The sequence below is a fragment of the Triticum aestivum genome, chromosome 5A (genome assembly GCF_018294505.1).
Source record: "Triticum aestivum cultivar Chinese Spring chromosome 5A, IWGSC CS RefSeq v2.1, whole genome shotgun sequence".
Taxonomy (NCBI): Eukaryota; Viridiplantae; Streptophyta; class Magnoliopsida; order Poales; family Poaceae; genus Triticum; species Triticum aestivum.
The window spans coordinates 597,812,599-597,837,511 of NC_057806.1; the positions used below are offsets into that span (position 1 = coordinate 597,812,599).

Sequence of the window (24,913 nt, forward strand, 5' to 3'; positions counted from 1 at the left end):
GATCCATTTAATCTCAATGGCTCGCCGATCATTGGGCAAGTCAATCAAAGTCCATACTTTGTTCTCATACATGGATCTCATCTCAGATTTCATGGCCTCAAGCCATTTTGCGGAATCTGGGCTCATCATCGCTTCCTCATAGTTCGTAGGTTCGTCATGGTCAAGTAGCATGACCTCCAGAACAGGATTACCGTACCACTCTGGTGCGGATCTTACTCTGGTTGACCTACGAGGTTCGGTACTAACTTGATCTGAAGTTTCATGATCATCATCATTAGCTTCCTCATTAATTGGTGTAGGTGTCACAGGAACCGGTTTCTGTGATGAACTACTATCCAATAAGGGAGCAGGTACAGTTACCTCATCAAGTTCTACTTTCCTCCCACTCACTTCTTTCGAGAAAAACTCCTTCTCTAGAAAGGATCCATTTTCAGCAACGAATATCTTGCCTTCGGATCTGTGATAGAAGGTGTACCCAACATTTTCTTTTGGGTATCGTATGAAGACGCATTTCTCCGATTTGGGCTTGAGCTTATCAGGTTGAAACTTTTTCACATAAACATTGCAACCTCAAACTTTAATAAATGACAGCTTAGGTTTCTTGCCAAACCATAGTTCATACGGTGTCGTCTCAACGGATTTTGATGGTGCCCTATTTAATGTGAATGTAGCTGTCTCTAATGCATAACCCCAAAACGATAGTGGTAAATCGGTAAGAGACACCTTAGATCACACCATACCTAATAAAGTACGGTTACGATGTTCGAGACACCATTACACTGTGGTGTTCCAGGTGGCGTGAGTAGTGAAACTATTTCACATTGTTTTAACTGAAGGCCAAACTCTTAACTCAAATATTTTACTTCTGCGATCATATCGTAGAAACTTTTATTTTCGTTACGATGATTCTCCAGTTCACTCTAAATTCTTTGAACTTTTCAAATATTTCAGATTTGTGTTTCATCAAGTAGATATACTCATATCTGCTCAAATCATCTGTGAAGATCAGAAAATAATGATACCTACCGCGAGCCTCAATATTCATCGGACCACATACATTAGTATGTATGATTTCCAACAAGTCTGTTGCTTGCTCCATTGTTCCGGAGAATGGAGTCTTAGTCATCTTGCCCATGAGGCATGGTTCGCAAGCATCAACTGATTCATAATCAAGTGATTCCAAAAGCCCATCAGCATGGATTTTCTTCATGCGCTTTACACCAATATGACCTAACCGGCAGTGCCACAAATAAGTTGCACTATCATTATTAACTTTGCATCTTTTGGCTTCAATATTATAAAAATGTGTATAACCACGATCGAGATCCAACAAACCAGTTTTATTAGGTGTATGACCATAGAAGGTTTTATTCATGTAAACAGAACAACAATTATTCTCTAACTTACATGAATAACCGTATTGCAATAAACATGATCCAATCATATTCATGCTCAACACAAACACTAAATAACATTTATTTTAGGTTTAACACTAATCCTGAAAGTATAGGGAGTGTGCGATGATGATCATATCAATCTTGGAACCATTTCCAATACACATCGTCACTTCACCCTTAACTAGTCTATGTTCATTCTGCAACTCCCGTTTCGAGTTACTATTCTTAGCAACTGAACTAGTATCAAATACTAAGGGGTTGCTATAAACATTAGTAAAGTACACATCAATAACATGTATATCAAATATACCTATGTTCACTTTGCCATCCTTCTTATCCGCCAATTACTTGGGGTAGTTCCGCTTCCAATGACCAGTCCCTTTGTAGTAGAAGCACTCAGTTTCAGGCTTAGGTCCAAACTTGGGTTTTTTCACTTGAGCAGCAACTTGTTTGCAGTTCTTCTTGAAGTTCCCCTTCTTCCCTTTGCCCTTTACTTGAAACTAATGGTCTTGTCAACCATCAGCACTTGATGTTTTTCTTGATTTCTACCTTCGTCGATTTCAGCATCACGAAGAGCTTGGGAATCGTTTCTGTTATCCCTTGCATATTATAGTTCATCACGAAGTTCTAGTAACTTGGTGATAGTGACTAGAGAACTCTGCCAATCACTATCTTATCTGGAAGATTAACTCCCACTTGATTCAAGCGATTGTAGTACCCAGACAATCTGAGCGCATGCTCACTGCTTGAGCTATTCTCCTCCGTCTTTTAGCTATAGAACTTGTTGGAGACTTCATATCTCTCAACTCGGGTATTTGCTTGAAATATTAACTTCAACTCCTGGAACATCTCATATGGTACATGAAGTTCAAAACGTCTTTGAAGTTCCGATTCTAAGCCGTTTAAGCACGGTGCACTAAACTATCAAGTAGTCATCATATTGAGCTAGCCAAATGTTCGTAACATCTGCATCTGCTCCTGCAATAGGTTTGTCACCTAGCGGTGCATCAAGGACATAATTCTTCTGTGCAACAATGAGGATAAACCTCAGATCACGGATCCAATCCGCATCATTGCTACTAACATCTTTCAACTTAGTTTTCTCTAGGAACATATCAAAAGTAAAATAGGGGAGCTAAACGCGAGCTATTGATCTACAACATAGATATGCTAATACTACCAGGACTAAGTTCATGATAAATTTAAGTTTAATTAATCATATTACTTAAGAACTCCCACTTAGAAAGACATCCCTCTAATCTTTCGTGAAATGGAGTAGTTTTCAATGGTGAACATCACTATGTTGATCATATATACTATATGATTCACGCTCGACCTTTCGGTCTCAGTGTTCCGAGGCCATATCTGCATATGCTAGGCTCGTCAAGTTTAACCTGAGTATTCTGCATGTGCAAAACTGGCTTGCACTCGTTGTAGATGGACGTAGAGCTTATCACACCCGATCATCACGTGGTGTCTGGGCACGACAAACTTTGGCAACGATGCATACTCAGGGAGAACACTTTTATCTTGAAATTTAGTGAGAGATCATCTTATAATGCTACCGTCAATCAAAGCAAGATAAGATGCATAAAAGATAAACATCACATGCAATCAATATAAGTGATATGATATGGCCATCATCATCTTGTGCTTGTGATCTCCATCTCCAAAGCACCGTCATGATCACCATCGTCACCGCGCGACACCTTGATCTCCATCGTAGCATCGTTGTCGTCTCGCGAATCTTATGCTTCCACGACTATCGTTACCGCTTCGTGATAAAGTAAAGCATTACAGGGCGATTGCATTGCATACAATAAAGCGACAACCATATGGCTCCTGCCAGTTGCCAATAACTCAGTTACAAAACATGATCATCTCATACAATAAAATTTAGCATCATGCCTTAACCATATCACATCACAACATGCCCTGCAAAAACAAGTTAGACGTCCTCTACTTTGCTGTTGCAAGTTTTACGTGGCTGCTACGGGCTTAGCAAGAACCGTTCTTACCTACGCATCAAAACCACAACGATAGTTTGTCAAGTTGGTGATGTTTTAACCTTCGCAAGGACCAGGCGTAGCCACACTAGGTTCAACTAAAGTTTGAGAAACTGACACCTGCCAGCCACCTGTGTGCAAAGCACGTCAGTAGAACCAGTCTCGCGTAAGCGTACGCGTAATGTCGGTCTGGACCGCTTCATCCAACAATACCGCCGAACCAAAGTATGACATGCTGGTAAGCAGTATGACTTATATCGCCCACAACTCACTTGTGTTCTACTCGTGCATATAACATCAATGCATAAAACCTGGCTCGGATGCCACTGTGGGGGAACGTAGTAATTTCAAAAAAATTCCTACACACACGCAAGATCATGGTGATGCACAACAACGAGAGGGGAGAGTGTTGTCCATGTACCCTCGTAGACCGAAAGCGGAAGCGTTTAGCACAACACGGTTGATGTAGTCGTACGTCTTCACAATCCGACCGATCAAGTACCGAACGTACGGCACCTCCGAGTTCAGCCCACGTTCAGCCCGATGATGCCCCTCGAATTCCGATCCAGCCGAGTGTTGAGGGAGAGTTTCGTCAGCACGACGGTGTGGTGAAGATGTTGATGTTCTACCGATGCAGGGCTTCGTCTAATCGCCGCTACAGTATTATCAAGGTGGACTATGGTGGAGGGGGGCACCGCACACGGCTAAGAGATCAATGATCAATTGTTGTGTCTCTAAGGTGCCCCCTGCCCCCGTATATAAAGGAGCAAGGGGGGTGCGGCCGGCCATAGGAGGAGGCGCGCAGGAGGAGTCCTACTCCTATCGGGAGTAGGACTCCCCTCCTTTTTCCTAGTTGGATTAGGACTTGGGGGGAAGGAGTGGAGGAGAAAGAAGGAAGGGGGGCGCCGCCCCCCTCTCCTTGTCCTATTCAGACTAGGGGGGATGGGCGCGTGGCCAGCCCTTGCCTCCTCTCCTCTCTTCTACCTAGGCCCACTAAGGCCCATTTGATTCCTGGGGGGGGGGGTCCGGTAACCTCCCGGTACTCCGGTAAAATCACTATTTCACCCGGAACACTTCCGATATCCAAACATAGGCTTCCAATATATCAATCTTCATGTCTCGACCATTTCGAGACTCCTCGTCATGTCCGTGATCACATCCGGGACTCTGAACAACCTTCGGTACATCGAAACATATAAACTCATAATATAACTATCATCGTAACGTTAAGCGTGCGGACCCTACGGGTTCGAGAACTATGTAGACATGACCGAGACATGTCTCCGGTCAATTACCAATAGCGGAACCTGGATGCTCATATTGGCTCCTACATATTCTACGAAGATCTTTATCGGTCAAACCGCATAATAACATACGTTGTTCCCTTTGTCATCGGTATGTTACTTGCCCGAGATTCGATCGTCGGTATCTCAATACCTAGTTCAATCTCGTTACCGGCAAGTCTCTTTACTCGTTCCGTAATACATCATCCCGTAACTAACTCATTAGTTACAATGCTTGCAAGGCTTAAGTGATGTGCATTACCGAGAGGGCCAGAGATACCTCTCCGACAATTGGAGTGACAAATCCTAATCTCGAAATACACCAACCCAACAAGTACCTTCGGAGACACATCTAGAGCACCTTTACAATCACCCAGTTACGTTGTGACGTTTTGTAGCACACAAAGTGTTCCTCCGGTAAACGGGAGTTGCATAATCTCATAGTCATAGGAACATGTATAAGTCTTGAAGAAAACAATAGCAATAAATTAAACGATCAAGTGCTATGCTAACGGAATGGGTCAAGTCAATCACATCATTATCCGAATGACGTGATCCCATTAATCAAATGACAACTCTTTGTCTATGGCTAGGAAACATAACCATCTTTGATCAACGAGCTAGTCAAGTAGAGGCATACTAGTGACACTCTGTTTGTCTATGTATTCACACATGTATTATGTTTCCGTTTAATACAATTCTAGCATGAATAATAAACATTTATCATGATATAAGGAAATAAATAATAACTTTATTATTGCCTCTAGGGCATATTTCCTTCACACGCATGTAGTTGAAACAAATCAACATAGCCTTCACGATATTTATGTTCATGGTGGATTATATCCTACTCATGCTTGCACCCAATGTTTATTAATTTTAATGCATGTACATGGCTGTTGTCACTCTCTAGTTGGTCGCTCCCAAGTCTTTTGCTAGCCTTCACCTGTACTAAGCGGGAATACTGCTTGTGCATCCAAACTCCTTAAACCCCAAAGTTATTCCAGATGAGTCCACTATACCTTCCTATATGCGGTATCTACCTGCCGTTCCAAGTAAATTTGTATGTGCCAAACTCTAAACCTTCAAATAAATATCTTGTTTTGTATGCTCGAATAGCTCATGTATCAACTAGGGTTGTCTGTATCTTCCATGTTAGGCGGGTTATTCTCAAGAGGAGTGGACTCCGCTCCTCACTCACGATATAAATGGCTGGTCACCGGGATGCCCAGTCCCATGCTTTATGCAAACTAAATCAAAATAATTGCAAACAAAACTCCCCCTGGGACCTGATGTATGTTGGAGGCACTTGTTGTTTCGAGCAAGCCATGGATTGATGTTTGTTGGTGGAGGGGGAGTATAAACTTTACCATTCTGTTTGGGAACCGCCTATAATGTGTGTAGCATGGAAGATATCGCCATCTCTTGGTTGTTATGTTGACAATGAAAGTATACCACTCAAAATATTATTCACCTCTATTTCGAAACCAAGCTCTGGCACCTCTACAAATCCCTGCTTCCCTCTGTGAAGGGCCTATCCATTTACTTTTATGTTGAGTCATCACCCTCTTATTAAAAAGCACCAGTTGGAGAGCACCGCTGTCATTTGCATTCACTACTGTTAATTTATATTGGGTGTGACTATGATTGGATCTCTTTTACCATGAATTACAATGTCTAGTCAGTCCTTGATCTTTAAAGGTGCTCTGCATTTATGTTTTGCGGTCTCAGAAAGGGCTAGCGAGATACCATCTTGTTATATCATATTATGATTGTTTTGAGAAAGTGTTGTCATCCGAGATTTATTATTATGGCTTGCTAGTTGACTATGCTATTGATATGGGTAATCATGAGACCTGAGAATTATTGCAAATGTGGTTAGTTATAATCTTTGCTGAAAACTTGAATGCTAGCTTGACATATTTACAACAACAAGAGCAAACAGAGTTTGTAAAAGTTTTTCTTTATTTCTTTCAGTTTGTCAACTGGATTGCTTGAGGATAAGCAAGGGTTTAAGCTTGGGGGAGTTGATACGTCTCCGTCGTATCTACTTTTCCAAACACTTTTGCCCATGTTTTGGACTCTAACTTGTATGATTTGAATGGAACTAACCCGGACTGACGCTGTTTTCAGCAGAATTGCCATGATGTTGTTTTATGTGCAGAAAACAAAAGTTCTCGGAATGACCTGAAACTCCATGGAATATCTTACAATAAATAATAAAAAATCCTCGCCAAAGATGAAGACCAGGGGCCCCGCACCCTTGCCACGAGGGTGCCCCCCTAGGGCGCGCCCCCTACCTCGTGGGCCCCCCGGAGACCTCCCGACTCCAACTCCAACTCTATATAACTGCTTTCGGGGAGAAAAAAATAAGAGAGAAGAAATCATCGTGTTTTACGATACGGAGCCGCCGCCAAGCCCTAAAACCTCTCGGGAGGGCTGATCTGGAGTCCGCTCGGGGCTCCGGAGAGGGGGATTCGTCGTCGTCATCACCAACCATCCTCCATCACCAATTTCATGATGCTCACTGCCGTGCGCGAGTAATTCCATCATAGGCTTCCTGGACGGTGATGGGTTGGATGAGATTTATCATGTAATCGAGTTAGTTTTGTTAGGGTTTGATCCCTAGTATCCACTATGTTCTGAGATTGATGTTGCTATGACTTTGCTATGCTTAATGCTTGTCACTAGGGCCCGAGTGCCATGATTTCAGATCTGAACCTATTATGTTTTCATTAATATATGAGAGTTCTTGATCCTATCTTGCAAGTCTATAATCACCTATTATGTGTTATGATCCGTTAACCCCGAAGTGACAATAATCGGGATACTTACCGGTGATGACCGTAGTTTGAGGAGTTCATGTATTCACTATGTGCTAATGCTCTGTTCCGGTTCTCTATTAAAAGGAGGCCTTAATATCCCTTAGTTTCCATCAGGACCCCGCTGCCATGGGAGGGTAGGACAAAAGATGTCATGCAAGTTCTTTTCCATAAGCACGTATGACTATATTCGGAATACATGCCTACATTACATTGACGAATTGGAGCTAGTTCTGTGTCACCCTATGTTATGACTGTTACATGATGAACCGCATCCTGCATAATTATCCATCATTGATCCGATGCCTACGAGCTTTCCATATACTGGTTTACGCTTATTTACTTTCCCGTTGCTATTGTTACAATCACTACAAAATACCAAAAACATTACTTTGCTTTCGTTACTCTTTTGTTACCGTTACCATCACTATCATATTACTTTGCTACTAAACACTTTGCTGCAGATACTAAGTTTCCAGGTGTGGTTGAATTGACAACTCAGCTGCTAATGCTTGAGAATATTCTTTGGCTCCCCTTGTGTCGAATCAATAAATTTGGGTTGAATACTCTACCCTCGAAAGCTGTTGTGATCCCTTATACTTGTGGGTTATCAAGCATCATGAAGAAATCATGCTTGAAGCTTGCCGTCCATTTTGGTGACAGTGGACCTGTGAGGATGTGCTAAAGAGTAGCTCATCCATAGTGGAGTATGAGGGAGCAATCAACTAGCCTTCACCGAGCCAAGGCAATCAAGATAGGTGGTCCAACTAGAGGAAGTCAGGATCGTCATCATCATCTAACTCAAGTGGAATATGTGCAAGGCAAAGGTTTGCCCTTGATAGGTTTTCTATTTTACCGGTCTCATGGTTGGAGTTGGGAGACCGGGTTATAGGATCGATTGCCATACTATCAAGGGGGGCTCTCAATTTATTAGCTTGATCGTATCGTTCGTAGAGAGCTCAAACCATTGCATCCTTGTATCATCTTTCTTGATTCTTGTTTGGTGTTTCTCTTTGTGAGTTTAGAGCTTATGGTCATCTTCATGACAAACTCAAGTTCATCGAAAACGGAATTCACATGCATCTTATATGTTGTTTTTGATGTTGGGGTTTTTGCCGGTTCCCCATTCATAGAGGTTTCACATCTCTATATCACTGGCATTTTTTCTACTGCCTCTTCACACTAGTACTCGTCGTCATCTCTCCAACAAGCTTGAGTTTGCTCAATTCGAAGCTCATTTGTAGAAGTTATGCCAGTTCAGGCTTTCATGCATCCATCTAGTTTACTTAGGCCTTTTTGGTTGCACTCTAGTGGTAGTACCGCTTGCGCGGTACTTTCGCGGTTCCACGGCGGTAGTACCGCACCGTGCTATAGTACCGCGCTGCCCTAGTCAACTACCACGATTTCACCTGTACATGCAACACCTAGCGGTAGTACCACTAGTGGGAACGGTAGTACCGCTCCGGCGGCACTACCGCCTCCTTGAGTTTCTCAGTTGCACGTTACGGCTCAAACTACCGTGCTAGCGGAAGTACCGCTCGCTCGAGCAGTACTACCGCTTGTGCGCAGACTGAGTGCATAACGTTTGGATTTGGGGGGGGGCTATAAAAGGGGGTCTTCTTCCCCATTGCATCTCATCTTCTTGAGCTCGTGTTCTTCTCCCATTGTTGACCTTCTTCAACTTGTTATCTCTCAATTCCTCCAATAATTCTTGCTAGTTCTTGAGGGAAAAAAGAGAGGAGATCTAGATCCACATTTTCACTAATCACTTTCTCCTCTTTGTGAGGGGAACCCCTTGGATCTAGATCTTGGAGTTCTTGGTGTTCCCCTTCTTGTTCTTCCTCTCATATTTTTCCATAGCTTTCGTTGCTTTGATGGGATTTGGGAGTGAGGGACTTGGGCACTTCGTGTGCCCTTACCATTGCATTTGGTGCATCGGTTTGAGTTCTCCACGGTGATATATGGAGGTGAAAGTTGAGAAGCTTATTTATCTTGGGTGCTTGGTACCCTAGAGCTTGTTCCTCCTGGGTGCTTGGGCGCCCTAGACGGTTAGTGGTGCCTCGGAGCTCAATCATTATGGTGTAAAGCTCTGGGCAAGCGTCGGGGTCTCCAATTAGGTTGTGGAGATCGCCCCGAGCAATTTGTACGGGTTCTGGTGACCGCCCCAAGGGTTGCCAAAGTGTACGGGTTCAGTGACCGCCCCCAAGGGTTGCCATTTGTATGGGTTCGCTGACGACAGTCCTCAAGGGTCCCTTAGTGGAATCACGATATCTTGCATTGTGCGAGGACGTGAGGAGATTACGGTGGCCGTAGTGGCATTTTGGGGAGCATTGTGCCTACACACCGCTCCAAATGGAGATTAGCATCCACAAGGATGTGAGCTTTGGGATACATTGCCGTCTCAGTGTGCCTCGGTTATCTCTTACTCGAGCCCTTTACTTATGCACTTTACTTTGTGATAGCCATAGTGTTTCATGTTATATATCTTGCTATCACCTAGTTGTTTATCTTACTTAGCATAAGTTGTTGATGCACATAGGTGAGCCTAATTGTTTTAGGTTTTGTGTTTGACAAATTAAACGCTAGTTTTATTTCACATTTCTTCAAGCCTAAGCCGTAATTATTTCAAAGTTCCTATTCACCACCCTCTAGGCGACATCCACGATCTTTCAGCAAATATACCCCCCGTTCCTCGAACACACATGTCGCGAATCGAAAACAACATCCAGAAATCTCCTGCCTACCTGCAAAAATCTCCGACGCCCCTGGCTCAACGCTCGCACCTACCGCCGCATGCAACGAGGCTGTCGTCGTGGGAAAATGGAATCGCACATAAGAGGGACGTCACGCTTACCTTGGGTTTGGATGGCTGCGGGGATGTCCTCTTCGCTAGCCCGAACAAGTAGCACTGCTGCGCGAAGTCACCGGACCTCCCCCAAACCCTCCTCCGACCCTCTTCTGTCATGTACTCTCTCCGTTCCTATATATAAGTCTTCTTAGAGATTCCACTATATATGCGGGTGTATATAGACACATTTTAGAGTGTCGATTCACTCATTTTTGTCCGTACATAGTCCATAGTGTAATCTCTTGAAATACTTGTATTTAGGAACCAAGGGAGTACTTGACAAAGAGGGGATACGAAGCCGCGGCACGTGGGTGCCCCGAACCACACCTCTCGTATCCACGGTTGTCGCGTCGTCCTAACTTCGGTAGCTGCGGACTGCGTTGAGTTTTGTCGGGCGATGGATTTGGCCGGCGGAGCAACTGCACAACCCCCTCCCTCTCACGATTTTGAATAGAATGAATGCCAGGGCGTGGGCAGCGGGGAAGAGGTGGAGAGAGAGGTGCGGGACGTGGTGGGCCCTCCACCGCTTTGGCCGTTTTGCCCAACATGCGCGGTGCCGTTTCGATATAGACCGAATCCACCCGCGCGCCCGACCGAAAAATACTTGCGCTTCGCGATCTCGATCCGACGGTAGCGAGAGGGGTGTGCTCGGGACGCCCAAAAAGTAGAGCTGCACTTTTTAGCATTTGGGAAATAATAAATAAAACTTTGTCGGAACAAGCATTGTATACTTTATTAACCACATGTAAAGTTTCGGAACAAGATGACTTCTATGGTATTTTTGATAAAAAGACAAAATTACAAATACAAAATGTGTGAATAATAAGCTTAATTACAAATACAAATTTGTACTAGAGCCGCGTCAATTAATTTGGATCGGAGAGAGTATCTGTTTTATTTTTAATCGTTCTGAATATCATGGAAGTCATTTTGCCCCGAAACTTTACAGAGAGTAATACAGTAGACAATACTTGCTCCTACAAAGTTTCAGAATTCTTACATTTACATTTTTTAAATTTTTTTTCCGGGTGTGCTTAGACGCAGGTTCCGTTGTGTATTTTCATATAGAACTTGACCCATACCTTGTTTCAGTCCGTGCAAGTCTACACTGGGTCACGGCGCGCTGGACGGCCGAAAACAAACCGCGCAATCGAACACGGCGTTAGATTCAACAACCTGCCGTCAGGAGTTTGCCCTTGGCGCCACGCACGCCGAATATCCGACCTATTGCGGCATGTCCTTGAGGAGCTTCTGCCTTGTGATAGGTTCGTCTGTGGGAGGACAGCAAGGGCGACGTACGTGCTCCAACACGTCCCTCGCAGTACCCACGTGGCGGCGTTCCAGTGGCGCGGGGCCTTCTGCCGACTTCTAGACGTGACAGCTCGCGCGCCGGCTGAATCACGGGACCCCACCACATGAACACCGCCAATAAGATATTCGACCATGGCGATCCGGCAGGCAAACGTGGAACCTTTGATAAAGACAGATGCCTCATACGCTTGATATTTGTGGTCGACGGAGAGGCTTGATTAGGATTAGCAGGGGTGGTTTGGCGCCGGATTTCGGGTTAATCTGATGGTCCCGGCGGTGGGTGGCCACGCATTGATGCGGAGCCTATGTCGACGGCGATCCTGAGAGTAATCCGTTTAAAAAGATGATGCGTACGGCTGCCAGACATGGGTGCCAAATGAATCGCCGTCGACATAGGCTTGGAGTGTACCGCTTGTGTGGAGGATACGGCAGACACGTTGTTCCGCTCCTTAAGACACTTCTGGTTTTGCTAAATCTGGATCGGACTTGTGTAACTACTTCAAAAACCTACGGTCGCCGGCTAAAGTCACTCGCATTTTGCCTGTTTTTTCCTTGCTGCATTTTGTAAGTACACCCGGAGGTCAAAGGTCAGACTCGATGACGCTTCATCGGCAGAAAAACTCGATAACGCTGTAATGCATGCATGCATGCACGCAATAATGCAGCTCCAGTAATGCCCATGCCCCACGTGTCCCGGGGCCAGCGGACGCTGCCCCCGGAATCGTCCAGGTCGACCGCCACCTGTTCCGTTCCGTCGACCACCCCGGTCCAGTTGCCTGTACATATACCCAACTCTCGGCCTGTGCTGTGCAGACAGCAGAGCTCGATCCGGAGAGAAAAGAGCGAGAGTGATAACTGAGAGAGGTCTCGCGCGGTCGGCCATGGCAAAGTCGCTCCTCGCGATGAAGACGGGCCCGGCGGCCGGCGCGTCGGAGGCGCTGCTGGAGTCGGACCTGCGGGAGCTGACCATGGCGGCGCGGAAGCTCGCCAACCACGCCATCGTCCTCGGCGGCGGCATCGGCTTCATCGGCACCTTCCTCCAGTGGCTCGCCTTCGCCGCCGCCGTGTCAGTGCCTTCCCACCAGCCCCCCTCCCTCCTTCCCCCCCCCCCCCCCCCCCCCCCCCCCCCTTATTATCTTGTAAATTTTTCTTCCGTCAGTTGTCGCAGAGCTATGCATCTCTCTGAACCTCGCTGTTTATCTTCTTCTGCTGCTGCAGATATCTGTTGGTGCTGGACAAGACCAACTGGAAGACCAACATGCTGACGGGCCTCTTGGTCCCTTACATTTTCTTCACCATGCCCGGCCTGCTCTTCGGCTTCATAAGGTGATTATCCTCGCAAATTCTCTACTACTGCAGTCTGCAGCGTCCCTTCAGATTTTAAATTTTGCATGCAATTTCCACTGAGCTGTGGAACTGTTGCTTTGCGACGGATTAATAACTCGTCAGTCTGAAAGATGTTAGCTCACAAAATCTAAATATTGCGTACATATTTTCCCCAAAAAGATAAAGAAAACACAGTGGTGAACATCCAGCTGTGGTGCTGGTGGCTGGCTAGCGTTCTGCGGTCCGGATCCACTTTCAGTGGTTTACTTCAGTTTTTTTGTACTTTGCTTTTGTGTCGGCACTAGATGCTGGTCTGGACGTGGTTATTCCCATATCACTTCTTAAAAGAAAACTAGATCCGATATCACTTATCAGTGATAGTAGTAGTGGACTGAGGACGCCTCCTTGTTTGAAAAAATGAAAAGAGAAAAATACTACTGCAGATATAAGATGTTATTTTTCGGCAATTGATTCACATGATAGGCAAGGGTCCGAAGATCATAAAAAATGAAAACTTGTGCATATGGGCTATTGTTACCTGGCTGCAGAACTCAAGCTACCTTTTTCATACTTATATAAGTGATGCTAGTTGCAGTTGCAGATACTTCCATGATGCCATATCGTCTGTTGATCTGCTACAATTTTACAGCATTATTACATACATACTCCCTCCGTTTCAAATTACTCGTCTCAGAAATGGATGTATCTAGAACTAAAATACATCTAGATACATCCATTTTTGCGACGAGTAATTCGGAACGGAGGGAGTACATATATACGAAACAAATTCCTGATTGCTCAACATCAAAATTGCAGGGGGGAGATTGGTAGCTGGGTTGCGTTCGTTTTTGTCGTCCTGCGGCTGTTCTTTCCGCGCCACTTCCCTGGTACTATCATTTTGCTCTCTGTTTCTTGTGCTTATAGTTGCCCCCTAGCAAATTCCTTCATGTACTCAACAAGCTAAACTTTAAAATGTTGCATAAATCTCACAATGGGGATTTGCATCATGTTGTCAGACTGGCTGGAGCTGCCTGGGTCTCTGATCCTCCTCACGGTGGTCGCCCCCGCCATCTTCGCCGACACCTTCCGGGGCTCCTGGCTCATCATCGGCGTCGGCGTGTGCCTGGTCATCGGGTGCTACCTGCTCCACGAGCACATCAAGGCGTCGGGTGGCCTCAAGGAGGCCTTCAAGAAGCCCAATGGCTGGTCCAACACCATCGGCATCCTCCTCCTCTTCATCTACCCGGTCTGGGCCGTCGTCATGTGGTTCCTGTAGACCGTTCGCCGCTGTTTTTGGGGTTCATCATGTGATGTTTTTCTCCGGCGATTTGGTGTCGATGAACCATGCGCTCTTGTACCTGTTGAATGTCTCGGCCATGTTTCGATTTGGTGTCACGTCTTAATTTGTTTCCTTGATCTGTGGGTACATAGCCATCAATAAAAACGTCTGCTCTGTTGATCGGTGGGTGCATTCAAGTGATGAGCTGCTGGCCATGTTCTCTCATGGATGTCCGTATGATGGTCACGTGCAACTGATGTGTTATGAGCTTATTAATTACTCTAATCGCACCCTATATTAGTTTTCTTCATACTATGGTGGGAGATCTTCAGAACCACGGAGGAACCTTATAAAAAAGTGAACAATCTTTGTAACACAAGAATCGCTACGGCCTTGTTCGGTTAAACCTCTCCTGTAGGGGGTTAGAGAGGTTTGGAGGGGACTGAGTGAGATTTTGACTTGTATGAAATTTAATCCACTTCAATCCCTTTTAATTTTGCTGCAACCGAACAAGGCCTAAATGATAACTCTCTTCGTCTCGAGTCTAAGACAAGTAATTTAGAGGGACTGTAAGTTTATTTTTAGACATAAAAATAAAAGCGAACAATCTTTGGAACCTCTTATAATATGTCGAACAAGCATTTCTGTAATACTACCTCCGTCGCAAATTACTTGTCTTAGATTTGTCAAATACACATAGCGGAGGGAGCACATAATACAGAAATACATATTGTGGTCAAAAGTCAAATCCCGTGACAGCAAGCTAAAGCTAAGATACTGCATGCATGCAATAATACAGTTGCGATCTGTTCCCCACGTGTCCGTCCAGCGGGTGTGTAGAGAAGTGTCGAGACCGAGCGCCACCTGTTCCGTTCCGTCGACCCCAGCAAGGTCCAGCTAACTCAGCTGCCGGCCTGTACATATTTCCTCCTATCCGCACAGCCAAAGCCAAAGCACAAATCGAACCCAGACCCGAGCCCATCCATCCGTCTATCTTGAGAATTCTCGAGGTCTCGGCGACTCGGGGGAGATGGCGCCGTCGTTCCTCGCGATGAAGGCGGGCGCGGCGTCCGGCGCGTCGGAGGCGGCGCAGGCGCTGCTCGAGTCGGACCTGCGGGAGCTGGGCCTGGCCGCGCGGAAGCTCGCCAACCACGCCATCGTCCTCGGCGGCGGCCTCGGCTTCGGCCGCCACTTCCTCAAGTGGCTCGCCTTCATCGCCGCCGTGTCAGTATTCCCCTTTCTTCCCTTCTATTTTCCTTGCTGGGACGAGCTTTGTTTCTGCAAAGGGGATCTCCGATCTCCCTCGCCTCCTGACCATTTCGGGAGGATCACGCCAGGGAGCAGTTGAGATGCCTGCGAGAAAACATCGCGACAGCATATTCCCTTGGAAGCAGTAATTTTTTAGTAAGCTTGAGCGTGTAATTTAACTGCGGTATCCTAGAGGGAGATGCCGAACGCTGTCAAATTCGTGCCAAAGCCTCGGTGAAAACGGTAGCTTGGTAGGAAATGTTCACCATTAATTTTGTGGGACTTGCGAAGCAAACATCCCTAACATATAGACAGAAGTCGGACCTTATCAAAGCGTATATGCTGTGATGTTAAGCTGTTACCTGTTAGGATGATTCTGCGGCCTATATATGATTTTCTCTTCAATCTTTACTTTGAAAACTTAGAGGAGTTGAGGAGTTTGTGTGTCCACTTAACCTGAGATTGCTACCTTCTTGGCAATTGTCGGTTGGTCGCCGGATTATGCATTGTCTGAACTTTGCTGTTCTCATCTACTGCAGGTACCTCTTGGTATTGGACAAGACCAACTGGAAGACCAACATGCTGACGGGACTCTTGGTCCCTTACATTTTCTTCACCCTGCCTGGTGTACTATTCTCTCTCGTAAGGTGGGTATGGTCGCAATTTCCCTTCTGCAGCATCAGTTCATGTTTTCAGTTTAAATGCAGTTGTTAGTAGCTGTGGAGGATTGTTGCATTCCTGCGGATTAACCAATTTGAAATATCTGAAATTCTGAACTTAGAAAATCGAAATATTTCATGTATGTTTTCCAGAATGAAAAAATAGTGCATTAGGTTGTTGATAAAGCGAGGTAAGATATTGTTCATTGTTGGTTGATATCACCGGCTATAGTGCCAGAGTGTCGGTCTTCTTAAAAAAAGGTCACTTCACTGAGGATAGGCTCAAAGGACTTTATAGGTTGTTGATAAAGTGAGGTAAGATACATGCTCAATATAGGTTATTTTAACATATTGCTACCTCACTGCAAAAGTCGAGGTATTTTTTCATGCTTGTTGTCTATCGGTTGAAGGATCACTGCCTCTGCCTTACTGGCTGATACTTCCATGGTGCAATATCCTCTGTTGCTTTAATTGTACAGCATTAGATATAGGTATTTGAATCAAATTTGTGATCATCAAACATCAAAATTGCAGGGGAGAGGTTGGTGCCTGGATTGCATTCGTTGTAGTCATCCTGCGGCTCTTCTTCCCGCGTCACTTCCCTGGTATCATTTCCTATCTATTTTTTTACCTATCCTTGCTGCCCCTAGCAAATTATCTCTATGTGTTGCATTTCTCATCTTTGTTGTGCCCTGTGAAGATATTTTTCAGCTTATATAACACTACCGAAAAATGTGTCCTTATTTTTCATCTACTCCCTCCGTCCCATAATATAAGATCATTTTTGAAGCTAACATAGCTTCAAAAACGTTCTTATATTATGGGACAGAGGAAGTACTTAATAAGCCGTTAAAATGTTACAGACATCTCACAATGATTTTCATCATGTGTATCAGATTGGCTAGAGCTGCCTGGCTCTCTGATTCTTCTCACGGTGGTCGCCCCCAGCCTCTTTGCGGAGCACTTCAGGAACGATCTTGTCGGCGTCTTCATATGCCTCGCCATCGGGTGCTACCTGCTCCAAGAGCACATCAGGGTGTCAGGAGGCTTCAGGGAGGCCTTCAGGAAGGCCAATGGCGTCTCCAACACCATCGGCATCGTCCTGCTCTTCGTCTACCCAGTCTGGGTCCTGGTGCTCTGGCTCCTGTAGGACATCTACTGCTATCAGTATCGCCATTGATTGCCTTGTGCAGTTCTGTTCGATGTTTGGTAATTCATCCTGTGGACGTTATTGATGTTGATTCGGTGTGGGTCGTTCGGCGCCGATGAGCTGTGCATGTTTGTACCTTTTGATGGACACATGTTTCGATTTGTTGTAGTTTTGGTATCAGAATCCTTGTTTCCTTGATTTGGGTGTACAGAACCATCAATAAGAACATCATCACTGTTGATTGGTGTATTGAAGTCGAGCTGCTGTCTAAATTCTCTCGTGTTTGGTCGTATATTGCGTGCATGTAATGCTTTATGAGCCTATTATCACCCAATATAGTTTTAATAGAAACACATTACAGATGTAAACTCTCACAAACACGCACAGACACTCCCACCTATGAGCTCACAAACATGTCCATACGCTCACTAATATGAATCAAGAGACTGTCGAATGGTCTTGAGATTAATGAAATCACTATAAACGGTCTTGAGATTGACAAAATCACTATAAACATATCGCTATGAATCGAGAGACTGTCGAATGGTATTGAGATTGATGAAGTCACTATAAACGTATCGCTATTGATGGAAACATGGCCACTCGTTGAAAGAATATTTCATCCAATATTGTAAAGTGGACAAAGCTTTGCCTTAAGATGTAACAAATGCTCTAATCATCCATTCCGCCTCTAAATATTATAAACTGGACAAAGCTTTGCCTTAAGATGTAACAAATGCTCTAATCATCCTTTCCACCTCTAAATTGAGAACCCAAGAGCATCTACAGCCCGGCGCCTCGGCAGAGGATCGGTTACTGACCGGTTAAAAAAACTGACCCACCCGTACTCCTCAAACCGGTCTCAAACGCTAGGGCTGTCTGGCGCCCCTCATATCTAGACCAAATGTAGAGCGGATATGGGGCGGCCGGGGCGCACCCGGGCGCGTCCGCCACGTCAGCCTGGTCCACCACCAACCCCACTCCGTCCCCACAAAACCCCCAATCCGGAACCCTAACTCACTTCACTCTCCTCTCTCGCTTTGTCCCCTCTTCTCCTCTCTTCGATTTCTTCGACATGGATCGAATCCGACGACTCCGGTGAGATGTCGAGCCCCGGCAACTGTTCCAACTTCGAGTCGACGAGAGCTGGTCCTCCGCATTGCGCTGGAGCTGTCCAAGGTGGGCACGGTGACGCTAAGGCCATAGCGCTTGGAAAGTGGCTCGTACATGACAGGTCCCGAGAGCGTTTCCGTGGCAGGGGATGTGCGCTTTGTTGTGGCTCTGCCGCATGGGAGAGAAGCAGGGGCCTGGCGGTCAGAAGAAAGAGGTTCTTGCAGGACAGGACAAGAGAATGTTTCCATCCTGCAGGCGCGGCATGATGCAAGGGACGATGAGATGTTGATGAAGATCGATTTCCCCTTCGACAGGGTGCCGCAAAAGAGCTAAATCCATGTTCTCCTCGGATCAGGAAGTGGCGGTGATGAAAAAATTAGGTTAAAATATAGGAGGTATTTTTGAGTTGGTTGGCTAAAACCAAACACGCATGCCCTAGAATGCGCTTCTGTTAGCCGGCTAGTCCCCCAGTTGGGCCTCGACCATCTGGAGAAGCGAAGGAAAAATCAAAGAGGAACGAAAGTTGAAACAACTAGAGAGGATCTTTACAATGTTCCAAAAAATATAAAATGTTCTGAAATGTAAAAAAACATGGTAAAAAATTAAAAGTTCATAAATTTATAAGATGTTTATAATTTGAAAACATGGTTCATGAATTTTAAAATGTTCACGAATTTAGAAAATATTCGCAAATTTAGAAATTTTTTACGAATTTCATAAAATGTTTCTCTCAAAAGAAAATGTCCATGACTTAAAAAATGTTCTTGGATTTCAAAAGAAGTTCCCCAAATTTAAAAACTGTTCATACATTTTAAAAAATTCATAAATTTAAAATAAAATATCAATGAATTTAAAGATTTGTCTCTCAAACGGTGTGGCATAGGAACATCACGTTCTTCTGCGGATAGGCTCGACAACTGCCCACTATCGATCCACTCCCTGACATGTGGGGCCATGAATGGAAAAACTACCTTGATGCACCAAGAGGCTTCATTCCTAGGTGAAAGATCGTGGATGTCGCCTAGAGGGGGGGGTGAATAGGCGTTTTAAAATAATTACGGTTTAGGCTTGAACAAATGCGGAATAAACCTAGCGGTTAATTTGCCAAGCACAAAACCTAAAACAATTAGGCTCACCTATGTGCACCAACAACTTATGCTAAGAAAGATAAGCAACTATGTGATAGCAAGATATATGACAAGAAACAATATGGCTATCACAAAGTAAAGTGCATAAGTAAAGGGCTCGGGTAAGAGATAACCGAGGCACGAGGAGACGATGTATCCCGAAGTTCACACCCTTGCGGATGCTAATCTCCGTTTGGAGCGGTGTGGAGGCACAATGCTCCCCAAGAAGCCACTAGGGCCACCGTAATCTCCTCACGCTCTCGCACAATGCAAGATGCCGTGATTCCACTAAGGGACCCTTGAGGGCGGTCACCGAACCCGTACAAATGGCAACCCTTGGGGGCGGTCACCGAACCCGTACACTTTGGCAACCCTTGGGGGCGGTCATCGGTACCCGTCAAATTGCTCGGGGCGATCTCCACAACCTAATTGGAGACCCCGATGCTTGCCCGGAGCTTTGCACCACAATGATTGAGCTCCGAACACCAACAACCGTCTAGGGCGCCCAAGCACCCAAGAGGAACAAGCTCAAGGATACCAAGCACCCAAGAGTAATAAGCTTCTCAACTTGTAACTTCCACGTATCACGTGGAGAACTCAAACCGATGCACCATATGCAATGGCAAGGGCACACGGAGTGCCCAAGTCCTTCTCTCTCAAATCCCACCGAAGCAACTAATGCTAGGGAGGAAAATGAGAGGAAGAACAAGAAAGAGAACACCAAGAACTCCAAGATCTAGATCCAAGGGGTTCCCCTCACATAGAGAAGAAAGTGATTGGTGGAAATGTGGATCTAGATCTCCTCTCTCTTTTCCCTCAAGAACTAGCAAGAATCCATGGAGGGATTGAGAGTTAGCAAGCTCGAAGAAGGTCAACAATGGGGGAAGAACACGAGTTCAAAGGATAAGGTTCAATGGGGAAGAAGACCCCCTTTTATAGGAGGGGGGAAATCCAACCGTTATGTGCTCAGCCCGCACACGAGCGGTACTACCGCTCAGGCAGAAGAAACAGAGAAAAGGAGTAACAAAACATGAACCTTGGGGCAGTAGTGCCGCAGGAGACAGCGGTACTACCGCTGGGTTAAGCGGTACTACCGCTCCCTTCGGCGGTACTGCCGCGCAGAACGAAGGGGAAAGGGAAAGAGGGAACCGGGCGGTACTACCGCGGAGGAAGGGCGGTACTGCCCCTAAGGAGCGGTACTGCCGCACTACTGCCGTAGCGAGGTACCGCACAATCCGACACAGAAAAAGACCCCTCGAATCGACGCGGTAGGGACCTGGTAAGCCAGCGGTAGTACTGCTGAGGAGTCACCGCCTGTACTACTGCTGCGGAGCGGTACTGCCCCTTGAGACCCCTCAGCGGTACTACCGCTGGGTACCACGGTACTACCGCTGGGACCCTGACAAAAACCACACTCAAGAAAACAAGAACTGCCATAACTTCTGCATATGAGCTCCGAATTGAGCAAACTCAAGCTTGTTGGAAACAAGACGACGAGTAGCATCAAAACAGCGGCTGGTTATAGTAAGAAGAGGCAGGGGAGGTATGCCTAACAAAAAGAGGAGTGAAACCTCCAACCGAGAAGAACCGGCAAAACCTCCAACATAGAAAACATCATAGAAGATGCAAGCAAACTCCGTTTTCGATGAACTCAAGCTTTCCAACAAGATGACCGTAAGCTCTAAGACTCACAAAGAGAACCAAACAAGAACCAAGAAAGATGATGCAAGGATGCAATGGTTTGAGCTCTCTACTAACGATACGATCAAGCTACCAACTTGAGAGCCCCCCTTGATAGTACGGCAAACGATCCTATAACCCGGTCTCCAAACTACCACCATGAGACCGGTAAAATAGAAAACCTATCAAGAGCAAACCTTTGCCTTGCACATGGTTCACTTGAGCTAGATGATGACGATTTTGACTCCCTCAAGTTGGACTACCTTACTTGATTGCGTTGGCACGATGAAGACTAGATGATTGCTCCCCCGTAGTCCACTATGGGTAGGCCACTCTTCGGCACATCTTCACAAGTCCATTGTCACCACAATGGCCAGCAAGCTTCAAGCACTTGATCTCTTCGCGATGATCCACTTGAACTTGCACACGGCAATCTTGATGACGATCATCACTTGATGTCATCCTCTTCATGGGTTGAGTGATATCTTCCTCTTGACACAAGCCCATGAACACATACCTAACCCCACGTAGAACTCTCAAATAGACCATGGGTTAGTACACAAAGCACAAACAATGCTTACCAAACCATGGGATCACTTGATCCCTCTCGGTACATCTTCTATGCTTTGTGAGTTGATCAACTTGATTCACTCTTGACTTAGTCTTGATCAACCTTGAATCTTTCCAACTCTCTTCGTTTGGATGATGTCTTGAAGGTAAACATGAATGATCACACAATCTTCTTCTTCAAGACATGCTTGCAATAAGCTCAACTCTTAAATGACCAATCTTTGGATAATTCCTTGAATAACACCTTGGTCGACACAAACTCTCCTTGAAACCAACACATGTACTCCAAGAAAAGCCTATGGACAAAACCTTTAAATATAACTCAAGGCAACCATTAGTCCATAGAGATTGTCATCTATACCAATATAAAAATACCGAAAGGGGCAGATCCAATTGATCTCGGCCATCGAACTAAGTTAATCCAACGACCTAGACTGCTCCAATGGCGAGCATTAAACATGTTTAACATGCAATTAATATCATACCAAATATTGCACTAATCATAGATTAACACACAAATAATAGCATACCTAATATTCGCATGCAATTAATATATTCCTAAATATTAACGTGCGCTGCACGTGCGCATTTACTAGTCAATTACCAAAATCAAACATGGAAGCACCGCATGTTCTTTCACTAGGGACCTTATATTAGTACTTAAGAGAAGAGATACTCTGGTTTCAAAAGGAAAGCAAAAAAATAAAAAAGGGCTGTAATTCCAAGGGAGGAAAGAAAATTTCAAGCGCTGAGAGAATGGGCCGGCATAACCATTTCTAGATTGACGTTTTGGCTGATGAAAAAACGGAGGGAGCACCTTTCTTTTCCTGTCACTGTGAACGTTTGTCTGTCTTTTTTTTCCCGAATTAAAAAACGTAGGGAGCACCTTTCTTTTCCTGTCTTTTTTTTCCATGTCTGTCGCGATGCAACCGCAGCCATCCAATGCGCGCAGAGCACATTCTTCCCCTCAAGGCTGCCATCCTATCCTCTAACCCTTTTCCTTGCAGATATTGTCGGATTCCATTGCAGAGATTATTCTCCACTCTCATCACAACTTGGTCGAACAGTGACCGATCGATCGTCCAGACCACTGGCACTGTGCCATGCGGCATCCACCTGAAGACACGAGAGCCACCGCACCCGTCGTCGCCCCTTGTTACGACCAGTCATACTCATATCGCCGACCCCGATCTCGCACCTTCCGCGTCTACGTGCGTGCCCGGCGCCGCCACGTCTCCCCGGACGTCGTGATCGGCGGCCGGAGCGTGCACAGACGTGTGGTTTACCGACACTGGTTTCACCAATAGTCTAGGCAGTGTCGTGTACACGAGTGTGATCCAGGTGGAGACGGCGACGGGAGAGAGATCGAGACCGGGAAGCGGCAGCCATGGCGATCAAAAGGCTCTTGAGAAAGGCAGAGAATCTAGAGGAAGAGGAATCAATCTGCTCCCCTCCCACGCCAGTGCCCGGTGGCCCCCGTCCGTCCACCCAAAGCCCTGAGCTTTTCATCCTGTCCCCCCTGCCTTTTGTTCCCCCCTCGCGCACTCGCACTCGCACTCGCATCATCATTCCCTCCATATATCTCCGCTGCCTCGTCGCAGGATCGAGCCGGAGATAGCAGGGCGCGCGCGTGAGAGGCCGACAGGTGTGCGGGACGAGGAAGGCGACGGCTGCGTGTGTTGGTTCGGCGCGCATGGGATGAGACGGCGGTGTGAGCGCGTCGCCTCCTGTGGATGGATCGCGGGAGGAGCGCGGGGCCCGGCGCCGTCGGTAGCGCCGGCAGCCTGGGGCTCCGGATCGGGCAGGCTGCCTGCTCGTCGGCGGCCCTCATGTTCATGTCCGTCGGCGTCGAGTTCTTCAGCTACACTGCCTTCTGGTATGTACTCCATGCATGCTTCTCTCTCTCTCTCTCTCTCTCTCTCTCTCTCTCTCTCTCTCTCTCTCTCTCTCTCTCTCTCTCTCTCTCTCTCTCTCTCTCTCTCCTGAGACATGGAAAACCAAACGCTCTTAAAGTTATATCTCTTTACGAAAGGAGTACTATCTTTCTTTCTCCGTAGACATGGAAATATTGATCTTCTTATAGATCCTATAAAAACATGGAAAATATGTTATGAAAAGCATGAAAATATGCTGAAGTCTGTCGTTTGTTCTGAACTCGGCGCAAAACATGGCAGCTTCCTCGTAACGATCATGGGCCTGCTGGTCCCCTGGAGCTGCACGCTCGCCATGATCGACATGTACTCCATACTCGTCGGGTGCCCGCTCCACGTGCCCGGTGTCATGGCCATCGTCGTCGTCGGAGACTGGGTATGTACCACACCACGTAGCTAGCATCTACCCCTCGTGTCAATACCCGATTCTTCAACCTTACTAGTGCTATAAGAAGCATGCTGAACATATACAGAATAAATTTGCACAGGTGCTGTCGATACTGTCGCTGGCGGCCGCGAGCTCAAGCGCCGCCGTCATCGACGTCCTCCTGGAGTTCCACGGATCCCACTGCGCCCCGAGGCTGTGCGAGAGGTACCAGCTCTCCGCCATGATGGCGTTCCTGTCCTGGCTCCTCACGGCCGCGTCGTCCCTCTTCAACCTCTGGTACATCGCCTCCAGGTGAGGTGAGGTGAGGGTGGGTGGTCGCCGATGCGGACGCCAGACTCTGACTCGCCGCAGCACTTCTAAATTCCGTAGTCTGTATAGCTGGAAGGAAGGTTTTGTATGTGTATAGCTGGAAGGTTTTGTACTCAAATTTCATTTCATAAACCTGCCTCTGACTAATCAGCATTAAGGATTGTTTGAAGTTAACATTCCACTTTCCACACGATCTGCTCTTTGCATAATAGGGTTCTATTATATTTTGTTTTCGTTTCTGGTCAGTACAGCATTTGTAGAGATCAGTGTCTCGAGAGTTTCTGCAGAAATACAGGAGGCTGCTGAAGACGGAACAACATATGTAGGTAATAGGCTGATGGATGTTATGTTTTTGTAGCGCATATTTCATTTTCTGAGGAAAATGGTGACCATTTGTTGGTGGAGATTTATCGGTGCAAAGTAGACATTCCGGCATGTGCAATAGTGCTATCTTAGGGGTGTCATG

At 46.1% G+C, this 24,913-nt stretch overlaps 3 protein-coding genes across 3 annotated transcripts; all 3 read left to right on the forward strand.

The window, feature by feature from the left end:
• The first annotated feature begins 12,418 nt into the window (after positions 1-12,418).
• On the forward strand, positions 12,419-14,452 carry LOC123105150 (cold-regulated 413 plasma membrane protein 1). Its single transcript, XM_044527155.1, has 4 exons — positions 12,419-12,733; positions 12,886-12,993; positions 13,810-13,880; positions 14,010-14,452. The coding sequence occupies exons 1-4, from the start codon at positions 12,549-12,551 to the stop codon at positions 14,267-14,269; spliced, it is 624 nt and encodes a 207-aa protein (XP_044383090.1). The 5' UTR covers positions 12,419-12,548; the 3' UTR covers positions 14,270-14,452.
• A 724-nt stretch (positions 14,453-15,176) lies between these two features.
• LOC123105151 (cold-regulated 413 plasma membrane protein 1) lies at positions 15,177-17,583 on the forward strand. The gene is made up of 4 exons (XM_044527156.1): positions 15,177-15,496; positions 16,060-16,167; positions 16,714-16,784; positions 17,076-17,583. Exons 1-4 carry the CDS (start codon positions 15,303-15,305, stop codon positions 17,327-17,329), a joined length of 627 nt encoding a protein of 208 aa, XP_044383091.1. The 5' UTR covers positions 15,177-15,302; the 3' UTR covers positions 17,330-17,583.
• Positions 17,584-23,135: 5,552 nt separating this feature from the next.
• On the forward strand, positions 23,136-24,635 carry LOC123105153 (CASP-like protein 5C1). Its single transcript, XM_044527157.1, has 3 exons — positions 23,136-23,695; positions 23,994-24,126; positions 24,239-24,635. The coding sequence occupies exons 1-3, from the start codon at positions 23,553-23,555 to the stop codon at positions 24,431-24,433; spliced, it is 471 nt and encodes a 156-aa protein (XP_044383092.1). The 5' UTR covers positions 23,136-23,552; the 3' UTR covers positions 24,434-24,635.
• The last annotated feature ends 278 nt before the right edge of the window (positions 24,636-24,913 follow it).

Coding starts and splice junctions, on each gene's coding strand:
- LOC123105150 (XM_044527155.1), top strand. CDS start 12,549: ATGGCAAAGTCGCTCCTCGCGATGAAGACGGGCCCGGCGGCCGGCGCG. Junction 12,734..12,885: donor CTCGCCTTCGCCGCCGCCGT/GTCAGTGCCTTC, acceptor CTGCTGCTGCAG/ATATCTGTTGGTGCTGGACA. Junction 13,881..14,009: donor CTTTCCGCGCCACTTCCCTG/GTACTATCATTT, acceptor TCATGTTGTCAG/ACTGGCTGGAGCTGCCTGGG.
- LOC123105151 (XM_044527156.1), top strand. CDS start 15,303: ATGGCGCCGTCGTTCCTCGCGATGAAGGCGGGCGCGGCGTCCGGCGCG. Junction 15,497..16,059: donor CTCGCCTTCATCGCCGCCGT/GTCAGTATTCCC, acceptor CATCTACTGCAG/GTACCTCTTGGTATTGGACA. Junction 16,785..17,075: donor CTTCCCGCGTCACTTCCCTG/GTATCATTTCCT, acceptor CATGTGTATCAG/ATTGGCTAGAGCTGCCTGGC.
- LOC123105153 (XM_044527157.1), top strand. CDS start 23,553: ATGGATCGCGGGAGGAGCGCGGGGCCCGGCGCCGTCGGTAGCGCCGGC. Junction 23,696..23,993: donor TTCAGCTACACTGCCTTCTG/GTATGTACTCCA, acceptor AAAACATGGCAG/CTTCCTCGTAACGATCATGG. Junction 24,127..24,238: donor TCGTCGTCGTCGGAGACTGG/GTATGTACCACA, acceptor AAATTTGCACAG/GTGCTGTCGATACTGTCGCT.